This window comes from Vitis riparia, chromosome 18 (genome assembly GCF_004353265.1).
Source record: "Vitis riparia cultivar Riparia Gloire de Montpellier isolate 1030 chromosome 18, EGFV_Vit.rip_1.0, whole genome shotgun sequence".
In the NCBI taxonomy this organism is placed as follows: domain Eukaryota; kingdom Viridiplantae; phylum Streptophyta; class Magnoliopsida; order Vitales; family Vitaceae; genus Vitis; species Vitis riparia.
Window position 1 is genome coordinate 21,890,096 of NC_048448.1, and position 19,501 is coordinate 21,909,596.

Consider the following 19,501-nt stretch of genomic DNA (forward strand, 5'->3'; position numbering starts at 1 on the left):
GGCTTATCGGATAACATCTAGACAGCCAACAGGGCCCACTCCCTTCACCCTTGCTTATGGGATAGAGGTCATTATTCTAACTAAGATTGACATGTCTGCTACCAAAATAGTCGTGCAATACCAATTGGACAATGATGAAGAACTCATAAGACAACTGGATTAGGTAGACGAATTGTAAGGAGACATGACTATCCAGTTAGCTTCATACCTTTAGATGACAATTGCTCAGTACAACAAAAGGTTACGACTACAATTTTTTCGGTTATGGTATTTAGTTATCAGAAAAGTATTCGAGAATACAACTAATGTAGGAGCCGAAAAAGCTGTAATCTAATTGGGAAGGGCCATATATTGTAACTAAGGCAGGAGACTTGAGGGCATACTACCTCCAGACTCTAGACGGAGTACCCTTGCTCTGGCCATGGAATGTGACCAACCTAAAGCAATATTATTAGTAAAATTGCTTATTACAAGTATGGAAGACTAAGCTTCAGCCAACCAGAGTAAAGAAATACAAAGAATCAAACCTTACCCGGGGATCTTACAGTTCTACCTCAGTCGAACAACTTTTTCTTCAGTTTTCTCTTTCTTGGCCACCATAGCCACCTTGTCCTCAACCAGTTGGTGAACTTCAGCCTGAAACGCCTTCTTCTTCTCTTTGGCCTTCCTCAGTAGACCGACACCTTCTTTAGCCATCTCCTGGGCAATAGTAGCTTCACTCTTTGTCATCTCCAAGCTGGCAAGGAGATCCTCATTCTCATCCACATTATGGGCAACGTATGCCCTCATGGTCTCGACTGCTTCTAGCCAGTGGGAAAGATGAGTGTGTTGCCACATAAGGTTTTGGACTTCGGCTACCACTTAAGGGACAATAGAGAAATCGTTATAAAATGAGAGACTAAGGCAAAATAAGCGAAAAATTGGGAAAGACCTACCATTTTTGTTGTCCACACATCCTTCTGTGTAGTCTTACATATGGAGAATGCAGGCAATAGCAGTATTCGGAGTACCATACGAAAGTTGTGTCAAAGTGGCATGAGCCCCTTGGCGCCCAAAAACTTGAAAATGAATAATCCGTTCTGCCTCAACCCAACAGTTTCCCTACCAGATAAAGACAGACATATTATGGGGCATTATGGGGTCCTTCCTAGACTCAAGACCCTTTGGCCAACCAAGGCAAACGTATAACCGGTTTGGGATCACTCCATTTGGATCAAGATAAGCTTCGTCTCATACCAAATGTGAGAAGTTTTTTTTTAACACAATACCAGACAGAATAAATAGACCAAGTCGATTGGGCCTCTCAAACGGGCAAATCAATTCAGTCAAGTCCTTAGGATTTCTGACATGCATGGTTAACCTTGCCTAGACGTCTAATGTTTGAGCCTTGGACTAGACGCCTGATGTCTGAGCACTGGACTAGACGCTTGATATTTGATCAACGAGCTAGACGCCATCTACACCCAAAAGTTAATGTTAATTAATTCTTACACACAATCCCAGACATTAGCAAGCTAAATGGACAATCAACTACATGGTCTGAGATTTTGGCACGACAGTTAACAAATGGCACCAGTCAACAACCCTTACTTGATATGATTGCCTAACCGCCCTAAGGGCAATCATCATTACAAGAAATGTTAAAGTGTATAATCAACGCTATAATGACGGTGCCATCAACTCTATATAAACCCCTCAAAAAGCACAAATAAGGTACACACAACTCATTATCTCCCACAAAGAATAATTAGATCTATACTCGTTGATTTCTTACTTAAACTTTAGAAGGGTGTGCCTAGACCACCTATCCGGACATCATTCTATGCAGGGGAAAAGTCCGCCTAACTCTAGTGAAGTTGGACAGACCTGCAGTGGCGAATCTCGTGGCCTTCTCTAGTGAACGATTGTCGAAGGCGTACAATATGGCGTTGGGGGCTAGCGTTATTGCTCTACCTTGCTTGCTATATCGGTGCAGCCTAAAATCTAAAATTGGATCAGCGTTTCGACCGTGTCATTTGGGAATCGGAGAGAGCTTATCGGTTATGAGCAGTGTGGGATAGTGTAAAGGAAAGTAGTGTTGTCTGCTTTAAGATAAGGCTGAAAGATAATAATTGTGTTTGGTTTATTATGGAAAAAGAGGTCCACTTGATCATAAATAGATAATTTTATTTTAATATTTCTTCTTTGGCCCAACAGTCATCTATATCCTCAATCCTCAATAATACATCCAGTGGAAGTCTCTATCCTCAATAATACATCTTTAAAATCATATAATATAAGTACTTGTTTAAAGATTAGGGTGGTGTTTGCTTACTGTTTCTATAGAAATCGTTAAGACGTGCACCTCTGGTATGCCATTGTTTGCTAAGATGCTTCCACATCATGAGCTTTACTGCAATATAATTAAAATAAATTTATTATCAATAAGTTTAGTTTAATTATGTCAATAGTATCATATAGTTTCCTTTTACCTTAATAAAAAATATCAAATATTTTAAATTTTTTTATTCAATCAAAAAACAAACATCACTTACAACTTTTCAATTATAATAAAATTATTTTAGAGAATGTTTGAATATTTATTCACTTAGAAGTGTTTACATAACTTTTTTTTCCATCATTTTTTGTTGGATCCATTTCATTTCCATTCTCATTTGATATAAATATATTTGGTCATCATTTCTTTTCAATTTCGTTAATTAACACTTTTATTAATATTTTTTTATAAAATATATTTTTTAGGATAATTTTACATAAAGGTATTCAATAATTCTCTAAAATTTAAATTTTATAGATGAAATATACTTATAAGGATATATTTTTATAAAATTTGAAATTAATAGTCATTTAATGTAGTTATATTAAATCTTAACGATGTGAATGGAATTATCTTTATTTTTATTCTTTTTTATTTTTATGTTAATATTTTTTATTCCTATTGATATTATGATTATTATGTTAGTTCATCTATATTGCATCATATATTATTATTATTATTTTACTTTAATATTTATAGCACGATCACTAAAATTATTAACTAGTATTATCCATAGCATAATGTTATATTCTTTAATAATAAGAAGAAGAAGAAATGAAATGGGTATTTGGTAAACCAACTTAATAACTTAAAGTAATTTAATAACTTAATTTAAGTTATTAAGTAAAATTAAGTATGTTTAGTAAAATAACTTAATGGTATAACTTAAAAAAAAAAAAAACAACTTTAAGCAATAAGTATAAACAATTAACTTATTTTTAAGTTCACATTTTTATTTTATTTTTTATTCTCATTTGTCCTAATTTTCTTCATGATATCCTTTGCTATTCCATAACTTTTTATCCAACCTCCTTTATCTTAATTATAATTTATGAGAACAAATATATTAATTTAATAATTTAAAATATTGTAGACCCCAAAATTTGTTCCAATTTTATTTTTTACTTTAATTTTGAGCCCAATTTTAAATCCCGATTACATGTACTATTTTAGGCCCACTCACCCTTCAATTTTTTGTTTTCATTATTTTGTAAATTATTTTTTATTTTATTTTATTTTTATTTATTCATTTTATTTGTTATTATTATATTATATTATATTGTATTATATATATATATATTTTTTTTTTCTTTCTTCTCTCTCCTCTCTCTTCTCTCTCCTCTCTCTTCTCTTCCTCCACCTACCCTCACCTACCTCCCATCCTCTTCCACGTCCAAAAGCCCTCATCTCCGCTCTTCATCATGCTTTTTTCCTTTTTTTCTTTTTTATTGATTTCTTCTTTCCCTCCAAAACTCCCTTTGGGCGCCCCCCCCTCCATTTTCCTTTCCCTCCAATTTCTCCCCTCATTTCCTAAAAACGGCAGCCCCCAATTCCCAAGAATGGTTGCCATTTTTTTTGCCCTCATTTTCATTTTTGCCTTCTTCTTCTTCTTCCCCCCAGGTCAGCTACTCAGGCCGGGGGCTCCTCTATTTTTTTCTCTCCTCCTCATAGCCCCAATTTCCTTTTTATTTCTTTTATTTTCTTCCTTCCCCAACACCCATTTTGGATGGCTAGGAACCCACACTTCTTCCCCCATTTTTTTTATTTTATTTTTTTTCTTTTTCTCCTACCCATTTTCCTTCCAATCTTTTTCCCACCATTTTTTTTTCTTTTTTCTTTCTTTCTTTCTCCTCCTCCATCATACCCGACTTCCAAAGGCACCAGAATCCTTCCTTATCCCATTTCATCTCATTTTCTTCCAATCATTTTCCATTTTTTTCCACTTTATTTTTTATTTTTTATCTTTATTATTATTATTATTATTATTATTATTATTATATTATTATTATTATTATTATTATTATTATTATTATTATTATTATTATTTTCACAAACCCACCAATCTCCCACTACCGTCGGCGAGCCCAGGCTAGTCATTGCCGGTGGCCCGTTCCTCTTCTCTCTCACTCCCTCATTCCCTCACTTTCCCCATCACATCCATTTTCATGATTATTATTTTATTATTATTATTATTATTATTATTATTATTATTATTATTGTCATTGTTATTGATATTGTTATTGTTGTTGTTGTTATTTTGTTTAATTTTAATAGTAACTGTTGTTTGTGAAATTTGGGTTGTTGCATTAATATGAAATTTGGGGTTAATTTGTTGTTGGTAGATCAATACGTAATTTGATTTATTTATTGTTAGTGAATAAATTTAAAATTTGTTAATTTGGGTTTGTGGGTATATTGTATTTGGTGATCAATTTGGGGATATTTGGATTATATCAATTGCATATTGTTTATTTGGACTTGGGCCTATTGTTAATTGGATATTTGTTTAGGCTTATTAGATTGAGCTTAAGATATTATTTCTTTTAGTCATGTGTATTATTAATGTGGCTCGTTAATTGATATGAATTTTGGGCTTACAATGTGAATGAGATTTGTTGGATTATTTGAGTATTTGATATGGGCTTGACCAATTTGAATTGTTTAATTTGGACATGGGACAATTGTGGTGTACATTAAACTAGGCTTAGATTATAAAATATTAAATTTAGGTCTAGTAGAATTTATTTTAATTTATCCAATTTTAGGTTTGGTTGATTGTGTTTGTATTTTTGGTTATTAATTTGGATGTTCTAGGTTAAGACCTATAGTAATTTGGACTCATTTTAAATTGACGAAATTTATGGGACTAATTTGAAATTGGGATTTGGGTTTGAATATTTGTTTGGGATTTTATACTCTCTGGATATTTACACTTGCGCTATTTTTGTTTTTGCATGAATTCATTCTGCAATCTTATTGGCTGAGTACGAATTGATGACACATGAAGCTTGTTGTAAGTTTATTTAGGTACATATTTTATTTACCATTTTTATTTGGTTTTATTTTAATTAGCTCTTGTAAATATTTGTTTGTTTATATATATTGAGTGTTTACAGAATTGAACATCGAACAAATTAGAAATTTTTTTTAAATGAGAGGAAGAATTCAGTAAATATGTTCTAATAAAATATTAATTTCAAAATATTCTTTTTAATAAAAGAAAGTTTTTATTTATTTATTTTTATTATTTATAAAAATTCAGAAAAATGCATTTAGAAAAATCCAAAAAAATTGTTTTTAATAGAATTCGAAAAATTGTTTTTAATGACACTGTTCAAAAATTTTTTTGTTTAATAAAAATTATCCAAAAATTGTTTTGTAAATAAAGTTGTCCCAAAAATTAATTTTTAGTAAAATTGTCTAAAAATATTTTTTTAAATGAATTCTTTTTCCTTAATTAAAACGGGATTAAAAGTGTTTTTTCAGAAATAGAGAATTTAAATATTTGTTTTTCTTTTTAATTAAAATTTCTTTTGCAAATAAAGTTATGTCATTTTAAATAATTTGTAAAAATCATTTTTTTTTAATAAAAATGAATCTAAATACTTTTGTAAATAAAATTGTAAAAATTCATTATTTTCTAGTAAAAGCAAGTAAAAATAATTTTTGTACCCAAATTGAAATTTTGTAATAAATTCTTTTGATACAATAAGTGTAAATAGCTTTTTTGAAAATTGAATACAACTGAAATTGAGAAAATAAATTGATTCTTTTTTATAAGTAAATAAATGGAAATCACTAATTCAAAATCATTTTTAATAAAATCCTTTGAAATTTCTTTAAAACCTTTTTTAAATATCTTTTATTTATTTAATTCAATAAATCATTTTGCATAATCCTCTTATTATTTATTTTGTGTATTTTTGTAATTAGATTTCATCATTGTTTTTGTGCATATTACTTTTCACCATGACTTGTATGTTGATTATTTTTCTTGGTATTTATAATTAATTAATTAATTGCCACAATTTTCTCAATTCGTTTAGTAGAGGTCGTACGTATACGGGCTTAGAGGGGTGCTATGGCTCATTATCGTACTTTCCCAATGAGTAACCTGACCCCCGGACCCAGACTCAGTTTTTCATAGACCCGTTTTTTCCTTCAGGATTCACACTTAAGATTTTTCTTTCTTATTTTGTTTTTCCCTTTAAAAATAAAACAAAAATAAGTGGCGACTCCAAGTCTTTTTCTAAAAATCAAATTTTCACCAAACAAAATAAAAATCGAGCTCACCATCAAGTGAGAACGCATTGAGCAAAATACGGGGTCCACAAATATATTTTAAGTTAATTTTATCAAATAATATTAATATTTAAAATGAAAATTAAATAATAAATTTTAAATTAATAACTTAAGTATAATTTAATTTAAAGTTAATTTAAATCATTAAGTAATATTGTTTCTATGGTATTTTCATTGACGTCTTGCTCAAACTCATGGGTAGGGCTCCACTAAAACGAATACTCTCCATCATGGCAAGCAGCCAATAAATCTCACCATATTTCATAAAGAATATCAGAAATCCCACGTATAAAATCAAATTGCTTGGATGAGGTTGGTCTGTTTAATTTGCAATGTGATAAGATTGAAAAATGAACTTTGTCTTTTCCTTGTAAATGTATTGTCCCTTTAGCTATTGATGAAATAATTGAGATTTAAGAGCTAGGAGCATAGTATATTTTCCAAATATTGACCTCTCCTTGGTCCCACAGGTGCAATCCTGCTTTACATTTTTGGCTGCTTCTGATTTTCATGAGAATAACGTCCGTGTTAAGCCAGACCTTGATGCCCTTGGTGTTCTTGGTGATACTGGGTGGTACTGCATCAGGGCAATCCTGTTTGCTGCTGACTATGAACTGCCTAAATCAGTGAGAGCTTTGCCTGGTCCTGTTCTTAATCAAACAGGGGTACTCAAATCATGCGGGGCTTCTCTAATATGGGAAGATGGGAAAGTAGCAACCTTCACTTGCTCCTTCGAAGCCAATTCGACAATGAATGTAACTGCTATTGGAACAAAGGGAACTTTGCAGGTTCAGGACTTCGTTATTCCTTTTAAAGAGGACAGGGCTGCTTTTTCCACTGGTATAGAGTCTGGGTTCAATGAACTCGTGACAGGGTGGAGAACAATGCCAAGCGAGCATGTCGTCACAACAGATCTCCCTCAGGAAGCTCTCATGGTGAGGGAATTTTCCGGTTTGGTTGCAGACATTAAAAGAAATGGTTCAAAACCTGAACAAAAGTGGCCAACTCTCAGTAGGAAGACGCAGCTGGTGCTGGATGCTGTGAAGGCCTCAATCGAGAGGGGGCTTGAGCCTGTTAAGGTGTAGTGGGTTGATAAAACTTTCCCATCCAATGCTCTGTTTGCTTGGTTTTTAGTGTCTTGGGTTTGATTAGTGCTGCTTTTGAATGAACTTTGCTGAACGCTGCCTAATTAATAAATAAAGAAGGCTTGTTTCTACCTTATATAAAGGGACCGATATAACCCATACTTGGAATGCCTGCCATTCTACTCTTTTTGTGCCTGCATAATCGATAGGACAAGTCTTCCTCTTCCTCAACGTGCAGTTATAGACAACTCCAGTAGTGGCCATGTTGAACTGGTTCTATGATTCAAGTCATGTAATGCTTCTATGGGTGTTTAGAATCTTCGTTGAAATGATCTATACTAACATTGACACTGTCAGTAGTGGCCATATCAGCAGAATAGGGCATTTACACACTTTAATGCACAATGATTACATATAGTAAAATTGTGAGATTGTGAGATTGTGAGCAACCAAAAATAATCTTTTCGACACAAACAATTTTTTCACAAGAAAAGCTGAAAGAGATGATAAATAATTATATAAAATTTATCACATCATATTTTCTATTAATTTTTAATATATATGGGAACAATAATAAAAATTAAACTCATAATAGAATTATGATTTTAAATCCTTAGAAGAATCAAATTCAAATATTAATAATTCTAAAATACTAAAGAAACACAGTCTTGGTTTAATTAGGATTTTTACGTTGTCTTTCTTAAACAAAATTCTTCAAATTTCATCATACTTGTCATCTTCTTGGAATGCATTGACTTTGACTCATCTTGATCATCATACAAATCAATGTGAACTAGAAGTTCAAAGGTTCATTCATTTGCAAAATCTTGCAAATCAATTACAAGATGCATTCATTGATACAAAGAAAGTGACAAAGTCATATATCTCGGCTGCAAATACTCCAGCATGGATTGATGTCCCTGTAGGACAGTTAACAAATTAATCTAAGATACGCCTGAAGCGTGGTAGACCTGTCGACTCAAATGATGTAACTCCCCGGAAGAGGAGAACCCAAGAAAAACTTGGCACTCTAAAAGAGGCCATAAAAAATAACTGATCAGTTTAAAATTGATAAATCTATAGCCCTAGAAGAGGCATAAATAATACATGAAACCCTTGAAGAGGCACATATATTAAACAAAGAAGCCCTTGAAGAGGCACAAGTACCTAAAAATTGTGAGATCTCAGTAAGTTATGTATACACGGGAGAAAAATGATATCAAAATAATGTTCTTTTCACTTTCCAAGTGGTCTCCATAAGAAATGATGAAGATCTTGAACCACGAAATGTGGAAGAATGCCGACATAGAAATGATTGGCTAAAATGGAAAGAAGTTATACAGACAAAGTTAAACTCATTAACAAATGAGAAGTTTTTGGACCTATAATCCAAACACCTGAATATGTAAAGTTTGTTAGGTCAAATGGGTATTTGTACGAAAACACAATGAGAATAATGAGATCATAAGATATAAAGTGTGATTAGTAGCATACGGTTTCTTGTAGAAACCTGGTATTGACTATGAGAAAACATTCTCTCCCGTCATAGACGTAATCACATATAATTTCTTAATTAGTTTGGCAGTCCTAGAAGGACTAGATATGCGTCTCATGAATGTTATTACAGTATATTTATATGGATCCATGGATAATGATATATACATGAAAATCCATGAAGGATTTAAATTGCCTGAAGCAAATTGTACAAAGTCTCATAGCATGTACTCAATCAAGTTACAACGATCCTTGTATGGATTAAAGCAATCTGGATGCATGTGGTACAATCGTCTTAGCAAATACTTGCTAAAAGAAAGGTATGTGAATAACCCTATATGCCCATGCATCTTCCTTAAGAAATCAGAAACCGGATTTGTAATTATTGCAGTGTATGTTGATGACTTAAATCTTGTTAGAACTCCTGAAGAGCTCACAAGAACAACAAATTATTTGAAAAAGAAAATTTGAGATGAAAGATCTTGGAAAAACAAAATTTTGTCTTGGCCTGTATATTGAGCATTTTCCAAATGGAGTTTTAGTACATCAATCAACATACATTAAGAAAGTTTTGAAGCGTTTTTATATGGATAAAGCATCCTTTAAGTTCTCCAATGGTTGTCTGATCACTTGATGTGAAAAATGACCCATTTCGTCCTTGAGAAAAAGAATGAAGAATTACTTGGTCCTGAAGTACCATATCTTAGTTTTATTGGTGCACTTATATATCTTGCCAATTGTATATGTCCAAACATTGTTTTTTTCTGTCAATTTATTAGTAAGATATAGTTCCGCTCCAACTCGAAGACATTGGAATGGTATCAACCATATATTGTGTTATCTTTGCGTAACTACTAGTATGGGTCTATTTTACTCAAGGAAATCAAAGCAACAATTGCTTGGATATGCAGATGCAAAATATCTTTCAGATCCATATAAAAGTAAGTCACAAACATGGTATGTGTTTAATTACAATGGTACTACTATCTCATGGAGATCTATCAAACAAACAATGGTGGTCACATCATCAAATCATTCAGAAATTCTTGCGATTCATGAAGCAAGTCGTGAATGTGTATGGCTAAGGTCAATTATCCAACATATACAAGAAACATGTGGACTACCTTCAATTAGAGGCAATGCAACCGTGTTACATGAAGATAATGTTGCTTGTATTGCACAAATTAAAGAAAGATTCATAAAAGGTGATAGAACTAAGCATTTCTCCCTAAATTCTTCTATACTCATGAGCTCCAAAAGAAAGGTGAGATCAATGTTCAACAGATTCAGTCATGCAATAATCTAGCATATCTATTCACAAAGCGTTACCTTCGACCACATTGAAAAAGTTAAGATATGACTTTGGAATACGAAGATTGAGAGATCTACCATTTGAAATGTTGAAGAAATCATAATTATGTTTAAATGAGGGGGAGAATGATAATATGGATATACTGCACTCTTTTTTCCTTCGTCCAAGTTTTGTCCCAATGGGTTTTATTGGCAAGGTTTTTAACGAGGCAGTTATAGTAATCCAAAAGAATATTGTACTCTTTTTCCTTTACTAAGGTTTTTTTCCGATGGGGTTTTTCCTAGTAAGGTTTTAATGAGGCATATTCTTATGATCATCCAAGGGGGAGTGTTATAAAATATGAGAATTTATCGGATTATGGGAACTTGTGGATGATCATCCATATTGATGTATATCTCTTTGTGACTCCCTATAAAAGGGATATACCTCTAATGAAAATTATTCGATTCTCTTCCTACATTCTAATTTATCTTTCTTGCTTTCTTCTCCTTTCACTTTATAATTTTACAACAATAATAATAATTTTAAAATCTGTTTTAAAAAATTGATGAATCAGTTTTTTTTTTATTATTTCAAATTTAATTTTTTTAAAAATAATTTTTAAAGATGTATGTGGACCCCGTATTTCGGCTCATGCGTTTCCCACTTGATGGCGAACTCGATTTTAATTTGAAAGATTGATTTTGTTGATTGAAAATGACTTGGAGTCGCCACTTATTTTTGTTTTATTTTTTAAAAGGGTAAACAAAATAAGAAAGAAAAACCCTAAGTGTGACTCTTTATTTGGAAAAGGTGGTCTACGAAAAACCGGATCGGGTTCGGGGGTCAGGTTACTTATCGGGAAGGTACGGTAAGGACCGTAGCACCCTTCTAAGTCCCTAAAATCGGGTCTCTACTAATAAAATGAAGCAACCATGGCAATTGATGAGGGAATCAATGAATACTCCGGATGATCATGTATGTGTGAGAATCGGGACATGCATAGACAACAATTAAAGGGAAAATGGGTACATACCTGGGCCACGAGCCACCATGCGCTATCAATAGAGAGGGTTAGTACACCATATAGAGCACAAAACATATCACACACATCACCAAACAGGGATTAAAATTGTTCGAAGGAAAACTGGATTTTTGAAACTCATTTGAGAATCGGAATCTTAGAGATTATTTGAAAATCGGATTCTTAGGGATTAGATGCAAGAATGAGAACTTTTAGAAATTAAATTTGAAAGAACGTTGGGATTTTGAAGAATTATTTGAAAGTTCGGGATTTTTAAGAAAAATTAAGTTACGAAAATTAGGATTATGGGAGTTAAATTTTGAAAGGGATCAGAATCATGAGTTATTCGAGACGTAGAAATTATGAAAGTTGACGTATAAAAATCGGAGATCTTAGAAATCATTCGAAGGCAGAATTTATAGGAATAATGAATAAGGTGATAATGATAATGATAATAATAGGTAGCGGGGTAAGTACGAGAATTGGAGCATAGGAAACTGAAAATTAAGTTCGGAGATAGGACAATTTGAATTTCAAATAGCTAAATTTAGAAATCGGAATTTTGAAGAATTAGACTCTAATAATTGAAATTTCTAAGAAAAATAAATGGGTAAGTATGGAATAATGTTACTAATTAATCAAAACGATATTTGGACGGATGAATTAATGAATAGTGAGATTTGTGAGATTAAAAATTAAATTGGAAAATTGGATTTTTGACGAAGGTGATATTCGAACGGATAAAAGTAGATAGTGAGATTTTGAAATTAAGTTTGGAAGTCGGATCTTTGAACAAATGGGCTCTAATTATTGGAATTTTTAGAAGAAAGAAATAAGCAGACGTGAAATTTATAACAATGATAGCAAAGATGATATTTGAATGAATGAAAGTGGATGGCGGAATTTTTGAGTCTCAAGGTTAAATATGAAAATCTGGTTTCGAAGAATTGAATTTTAATTATTGAAATAAATAAAATAAATAAACACGGAATAATGATACTAATTAACAAAAATAATATTTAAACGAATAAGAAGGAGAATAGTGGAATTTTTATAATTGAGAATTTAAATCAGGGCATTGGATTTTTAAAGGATATGGCTTTGAATAAATAGGTAGGTAGGGGGTTATAATACTTAATTAAAGGGAATAATTTTTAGGCAAATAAATATGGATGGTAGAATTTTTGGGATTGAAGTTTTAATTAGGGCATGGGGTTTTCGGAAGATCGGACTTCGAATAGACATGGAATAATGATTCTAGTTGATGAGGATAAAATTTAGACGAACTGTAGAATTTTTAGGATTTTGGAAAAAAATTGAGTTAAGACAATAGTTTTTTCGAAGGACTGGGTTTTAAATAAATAGACGAATATGAGATAATAATCCTAATTGATGAAAATAAGATTCGAACAAGTATTTGAAGAAACTAAATTAAGACATAGGATTTTTGAAGGATTGGATTTTAAATAGCTAAATAAACATGGGATAATAATTCGATTTATGAAAATGTGATTTAAGCAAGTATTTGAATAATTAAATTAAAGCATGAGATTTTTGAAGGATTGGTATAAATAAAATAGGTGAATATAAGATAATGATTCTAGTTGATAAATATGAGGTTTGAAAGAGTATTCGAAGAATTAAATTAAAACATGTGAACTTGATTTTCTTTTATAGATTGGGCTTTGAATAAATAATAAATATGGGAATAATAATTCTAATTATGAAAATATGATTTGAGCAAATATTTAGAAGTATTAAATTAGACCTAGGATTTTTTTTTGAGGGATTGGCATGGATAGATAGTAGAATATAAGATAATAATTCTAGTTGATAAATATGAGATTTAAAAGAGTATTTGAAGAATTAAATTAAAACATGTGAACTTGATTTTTTTTATAGATTGGGCTTTGAATAAATAATAAATATGGGAATAATAATTCTAATTATGAAAATATGATTTGAGCAAATATTTAGAAGTATTAAATTAGACCTAGGATTTTTTTTGAGGGATTGGCATGGATAGATAGTAGAATATAAGATAATAATTCTAGTTGATAAATATGAGATTTAAAAGAGTATTTGAAGAATTAAATTAAAACATGTGAACTTGATTTTTTTTTTTTATAGATTGGGCTTTGAATAAATAATAAATATGGGAATAATAATTCTAATTATGAAAATATGATTTGAGCAAATATTTAGAAGTATTAAATTAGACCTAGGATTTTTTTTTAGGGATTGGCATGGAGCCTATTATCCACACGAATTGGGCCTGGGCTCCAATTCAAGCCCAAGCCCATCATCAAGAGTGAACCCAAGACCCATTACCACCACGGCTGGGCTTAATGCCTTGATTCAAACCCAAAGACACTCATTCCTACAACACTCAACATCTCTGTTCAAAACGACACCCAACAGGAACCACCGCCGGCTTCGCCTTTGGCGGCCATCCCCTAGGTCTCGCTGCTCCGGTCGTCGGTGCTAGAGCCGACGAAGTTCCCACCTTGGGCTTCTATGGAGGACGTCCGCGTGGCTTGCCACTTCCGGAGAAAGCATTCTTCGGTGGAGAGACCAGAGCAAATGGGTTTCTGGGCTTCGGCGGATGGCACCTAGGCCTCGGCGGCGTGAGAACGGTTCCTGGAGGAAAAGGAACCTCGGGCTCGGGAGGACGGCCGCGACCCTTCCGTGGCGGCGCGTTAGGGTCAGGCTTCATGCAGTGGATCCTGACCATAACGGGGTCACCATTCTGCTTCATCCTGTTGAGGTGGTGCGCCAACAGGGGGGAGTGAGCCGCCAGCAGACCTCCATACGCCGACTCGATGTGCTTGGAGATAGAGGACTTGCTGGAGCCGCTCTTGTCGTTCAGAGCCTCGATCGCCGCCATAGTCGTCTCTAAATGCTGGAGAATAGAAGAAGGTGGTTGGGGTATGGGCAAGAGGAGGCCATGCATAGCCATGCTAAAACGAGAAGGCTTGGGGTGCATGGCGCGGCGTAGAGAGAAAGGTGGAGGAGAGTGCGCGAGGGTGACAGTCATGCATGAAAAGAGAAAAAAAATCATATTGCTAAATCAAGCCTCCTTTCACGGAAACCACTAAGCTGAATATAGATGGAAAGAAAAGCTCGAGTCTATCCCAAGCAAAAGTGCGAACAGTGATCTTAGACACCTCGTAATGGACGCGATGAAGTGAACCTCACCAGTTTTCTTTCAAAAACCAATCAAGGAAACAGAGTAACCAAGCCAAAAATGAAAAATCCTCCAAGAATATGGAAATACAGGGTTAAAAGAGAACGTACCTTGGGTCCTTCCTTGGTCTGGGTTCCTTTTTCCTCCAGATCTCTGTAGCTCTCTGTCCCGGTCCCCCCTTCCTTTTGTCCCTCTGTTCGTGTCTTCTTCAGCAAGCTAACCCATCAATTTCCTGTTCCTTACATCAGCAGGCGTGCGGCCTCTGATGATCAGCATGGCCTATGGTATGCTCGGGCAGCTGATTTCCCGGGCATAGGGAAAAGGGGCCCCCCCACTTACTTCAGCTGCTGCCCGGCTCCTCTAATGTCATTTCTAAAAAAAAAACTAACCCCTTGGCTCTTCAAAGGGGGTCTACAATGTAAGCAATGTTTTAAAAAATGGATTAGTCATTTAATTGGAAAAGTTATCGATTTATAATTCATTGGTTGAACTATAGTAATAAACATATAATTTATATTTTATTAAAATTAAAATACTTTTAAAAAATTAATATATATAATTAAAAATCAATAATATTTATTTTTTCATCTTTTATAAGTATATTAATATTTTAAATTTTATCAAACAAAATATGTATAATATTTAAATATGAATATATATATATATTGAAAATGGAAGGAAAATTGTATCTTGTAATTTTGCATATACATATTTTTTTTTCATATATATAATTAAAAAAATAATATTTAATTTTTTTCATCTTTTATAAATATATTAATATTTTAAATTTTATGTATAATATTTAAATATGAAAATATACATATTGAAAATGGAAGAAAAATTGTATTATGTAATTTTGCATATATATTTTTATAAGTTTAAAACATATTAGATCATTTTACTTATATTATTTATACACTTCACTACAACAAATTTCACGTTTTGCTTTCATATATATTTATGGTAAATAATTTTTTATAATATTATAAGTTTGAATATAACTTAGAAAACTTAAAAAGGTAAAGAAAAATAAATTAACCACCACACAAGGGGTAGTCTTGGAAATCTAACTCAAAGACCAACTCTCTCTCTAGAAACCAATTTTACAACCTTATCCCCTACCCCTCAGGCTAGATGTAACCTTCTGACGCCCTAAAAGCTCCTCGTCACCGTCACAAATTTGGATTCTCTTGTCTTTTGGACAAATCCTAAGGGTATACCTGCGAAATGACTTGTCTATTTAATAAAATCAGCTCTTTTACCCTCCGCTTTCTCTCTCTAGTTTTTTCTTGGAAAAATCCAAGTACTCAGTCAATAAGATGATTTAAACTAATTTTTATAACACTGATTTTTGAATGATCTCTCTATTTGTATTTTTTGAGTTTGATTCGTAGTATGGTTTTCTCTTTGCTCTAACCTTTATTTATTTTTGATTCTCAAGTCTCTGGTTGATAGTCGAAAGATCCATAATTGTGGAGTTTCATAATGTTTCTTTGCTTCCCTAGTTGTCTTAATTTTGAATAAGCAAGCAATTTGTGTAGTGTGGATTGATATCTTCAATGCAACCTCAGCTATGTTGGTTGTCGAAAGAAAAAAAAAATCAAAATGGTCTGTTCAACATATATGCCAACAAAATTGAATGGCCTTGGCTTTTTGTGGCTAATGCCCTTCAATTAAAATGCATTATGTGGCTACTCAGTTTCTATAGGTTTTGTTTTGTAGACTCTAACTTGAGATAGCACCCCAGTGTGTTATACCTTTTGTGTTTGTCTTTCATCCATTTTGGATTTGTTTGATTGTTTCAGTGCCCAGAGCTATATGAAGGATTGGGTTGAAACATTAATTTATAGGGGTTATGAAGCAAACGTACTAAGCAAATAGCCATTGCCATTCTCATATTTAATCTGTTCTAATTTGGTCTCATTCCAATTTTCGAATTAGCCATTGTCATGACTCATACCTACTGAAAAACCGAAAGTCCAATAGGGAACACCCAAAGGAGGGGTGAATGGGTGGTTTTTAAAATTTAAGCAAAAGATTGATATGTATTATCCTCAATTTTTAACTTGAGAGATCCTAGGCATATCTTGTATAACCAAATGGGCTATACTTGAAATATTTAAATATAAAAATATAATTTTTATCTTTTTAGGATAACCTGCAAGATGTTAGGGATAACAATGATAAACAACCAATCAAGGATATAGTAATGGAATTAATAGATATGCAATGGACACTAGATTTTGATATGTAAAACCCTCATATTAACTATGGTGATAAAAAATCATGAAGTCTAAGACCTACTAATCTAAATCTACTATACAAAATCAAGTTATATAGATTTACTTTATCGCTTTACCTTAAAGACTTACTCTCTAATACCTACAACTTGATTCACGTCTTCTATATAGCAACCTTCAATTGCTACAGTGGATCACTTCAGTCTCACTAAAGGGATGAAGTTATTCAACTCAAGATTCAAAGATCAGATCCTTAAATGAGAAATTAAGAATGATATGACACTTTAGGCTTTCTCCTCAAAAAGAACTTCTCAATAAGTTTGAGATCTCTTTCTAATCTCTAGAATCTCTAACCCTCAAGGGGTTATTATGAGGTATTTATAGGAGTAAATCCTGAAGAGATTTGATTTTAGAAGACTTCCAAATCAGATTTGTGTGAAAGAATTTTGTTTGGAAATTCATGACTTCTCAGCCCACTTTGATGGCTTGAGCACTGCTCCTCACTTTAGCGTTTTCTATTTTTTAAAATACTTTATAAAATTTAATTTTAAGTTCAAAACAATTACCAATCCTCTTTATACCCCAATGAAGCTTAAATTTCCACAAGCCAAACTTTTGTAGACGTATATATAATTTCCTGGTTTGACAAACAACTCTTGATATTTAATGGAGAGCAGGTCACTATCTAAAAAGACTTCTATGGTCAAAACATTAAAAGGAACAAAATTATCAACAATTAAATAAGACTCAATGTCCTAATACCCATATTTTCTTCCAAAGAGTTAAGGATGAGGTGTAGCGGAGGAAGATGTAGTGCATCAACTACTATGAAGATAACAATAATGATTTGAAGTTCATGAAACCAGTAGGGCACCAATAATTCCATTCAGCCCTTACTCCAACCAAATTGATATCTACTACTTCTTTCTAGAAATGTCAGTGGGATCTGCGAAACTCTCCTCCTAGAGTAGTAGAGCAATTGATTTGTATTTTTAAGCACATAGAAAGTAGACATAGAAAGTGGAAAAGATAAGAATGATGAGAGGACTTATGCTTTAGGGGCTATACTTTTTTAAAAAAATTTAAAATTATTTAGGAGTTTACAACAAATCATGAGATTGTACTCCAAGATAGTATGGGAAAAAAGAAGTTCAATTGAGAAAAAACAACTCTTTAGAGATATCAAAGAGCTTGAGGTGGAAAGAGACAACATGATCTCAACCACTAACTTGAAGGAAAGATTTAAGATTCTTTGGGTTCCAAAGAAGCTATACAAAACAAGATCAATGTAAGATCCAGAGTCCCCAAATATTTAGTTCCAAGTATGGGTTTTAAAAACCTCTATATTGCTGATTTTGTAGAAATATGGTTTTCCTTTATGAATATTACCTGATTTTTCTATAACATGTTAATTATTTTGAAATGCTATTAAGGTTTGTGCATTGACTTTCTTTTTCTGTAGGATATCAACATTGCTTTGGATGGAACCAAAAACCAACACTAGTTAGTTAAGGCTGAAATTACACATGTTAAGAAAGAGATGGGCCATAAACAAGTGTATGATTATTTTTTTTTAAAGAAATTGATAGTTGTATACCAGGAAAATGATGTAACATACAAAACACCTCATTGAACTAAGAAAACAAGAAGATTAAAGGGTATAATGACTTTTGTTTGATTCACACAACATAGCATGTGTGATGTAAATATATAAATAAATAAATTAGTAGCTTGAATTTTGAAATGTTTGAGAGAAATTTGACTAAGTATATATGAAAGTTCTTGGTATTTTATGTAAAGTAGCCACATTGGTTGACTATATATTATTTTTACCATTTCCCCTTCTTTACAACAACTTGGCTAGTAGCAATTGAAATCATTTTCAAGATTTGTTGTAACTAATTTTATAGAATTATCCATGACAAATATATAACCAACTTGAATTCACTTCTCATATAGGTGTTTCTAAATTTGATCTATAAATATTCATGCGAAAAAAAAAAAAAACTTATCTCATGTTTCTAATAAGCTTGTTAAACTTTAATTTTTTTTCAGATTAAAGATGCCAACTCCATTTGAGTTTAATGGTTGACTATAGTAACTAGGCTTTGCCATCATGTATTAGAGTTATTTTTAAATTTCAACATAATTAGATCCATTAAGAGCCAATTATCTTGGTGCTGAAAATTTGTTGCTTTTTGATTGATTGCAGAGACTTTGAGTTGTAATGGATGGTCTTGAAAGAAGTGGTAGATGCTGGGACACAATCTCTCAAATATATATTTGGTGGGTCTATAGTTTCATAGTTGCCTATGGGTGTTTTGTTTTTCTTTTGTTGGAATTCCATTCTTGATTTGTTCAAACATTTGAATGTGTAACTAAATTGAACTTGTGTTGGCTTCTCCAATCTATATTTCCAATGTTTTGTCTTAATTTCTTTAGGAATTCACAAAAATGACTAATGCTCCATTCTTAGAAAATGTGGGGCAAAGTGAAGAAAAAACATAAATATATAAAAGATAAGCTTTAGCTCAATAACTTTGTTGCTTATATATTTGAGT

General features: G+C 32.4%; 1 protein-coding gene and 1 pseudogene across 1 annotated transcript; one reads left to right on the forward strand and one right to left on the reverse strand.

Moving 5' to 3' along the window:
- Positions 1-6,926: 6,926 nt before the first annotated feature.
- LOC117905540 (uncharacterized oxidoreductase At4g09670-like) lies at positions 6,927-7,840 on the forward strand. The gene is made up of 2 exons (XM_034818441.1): positions 6,927-6,931; positions 7,038-7,840. Exons 1-2 carry the CDS (start codon positions 6,927-6,929, stop codon positions 7,702-7,704), a joined length of 672 nt encoding a protein of 223 aa, XP_034674332.1. The 3' UTR covers positions 7,705-7,840.
- Positions 7,841-13,902: 6,062 nt separating this feature from the next.
- Positions 13,903-14,550, reverse strand: LOC117905541 (annotated as a pseudogene).
- Between the last annotated feature and the right edge of the window lie 4,951 nt (positions 14,551-19,501).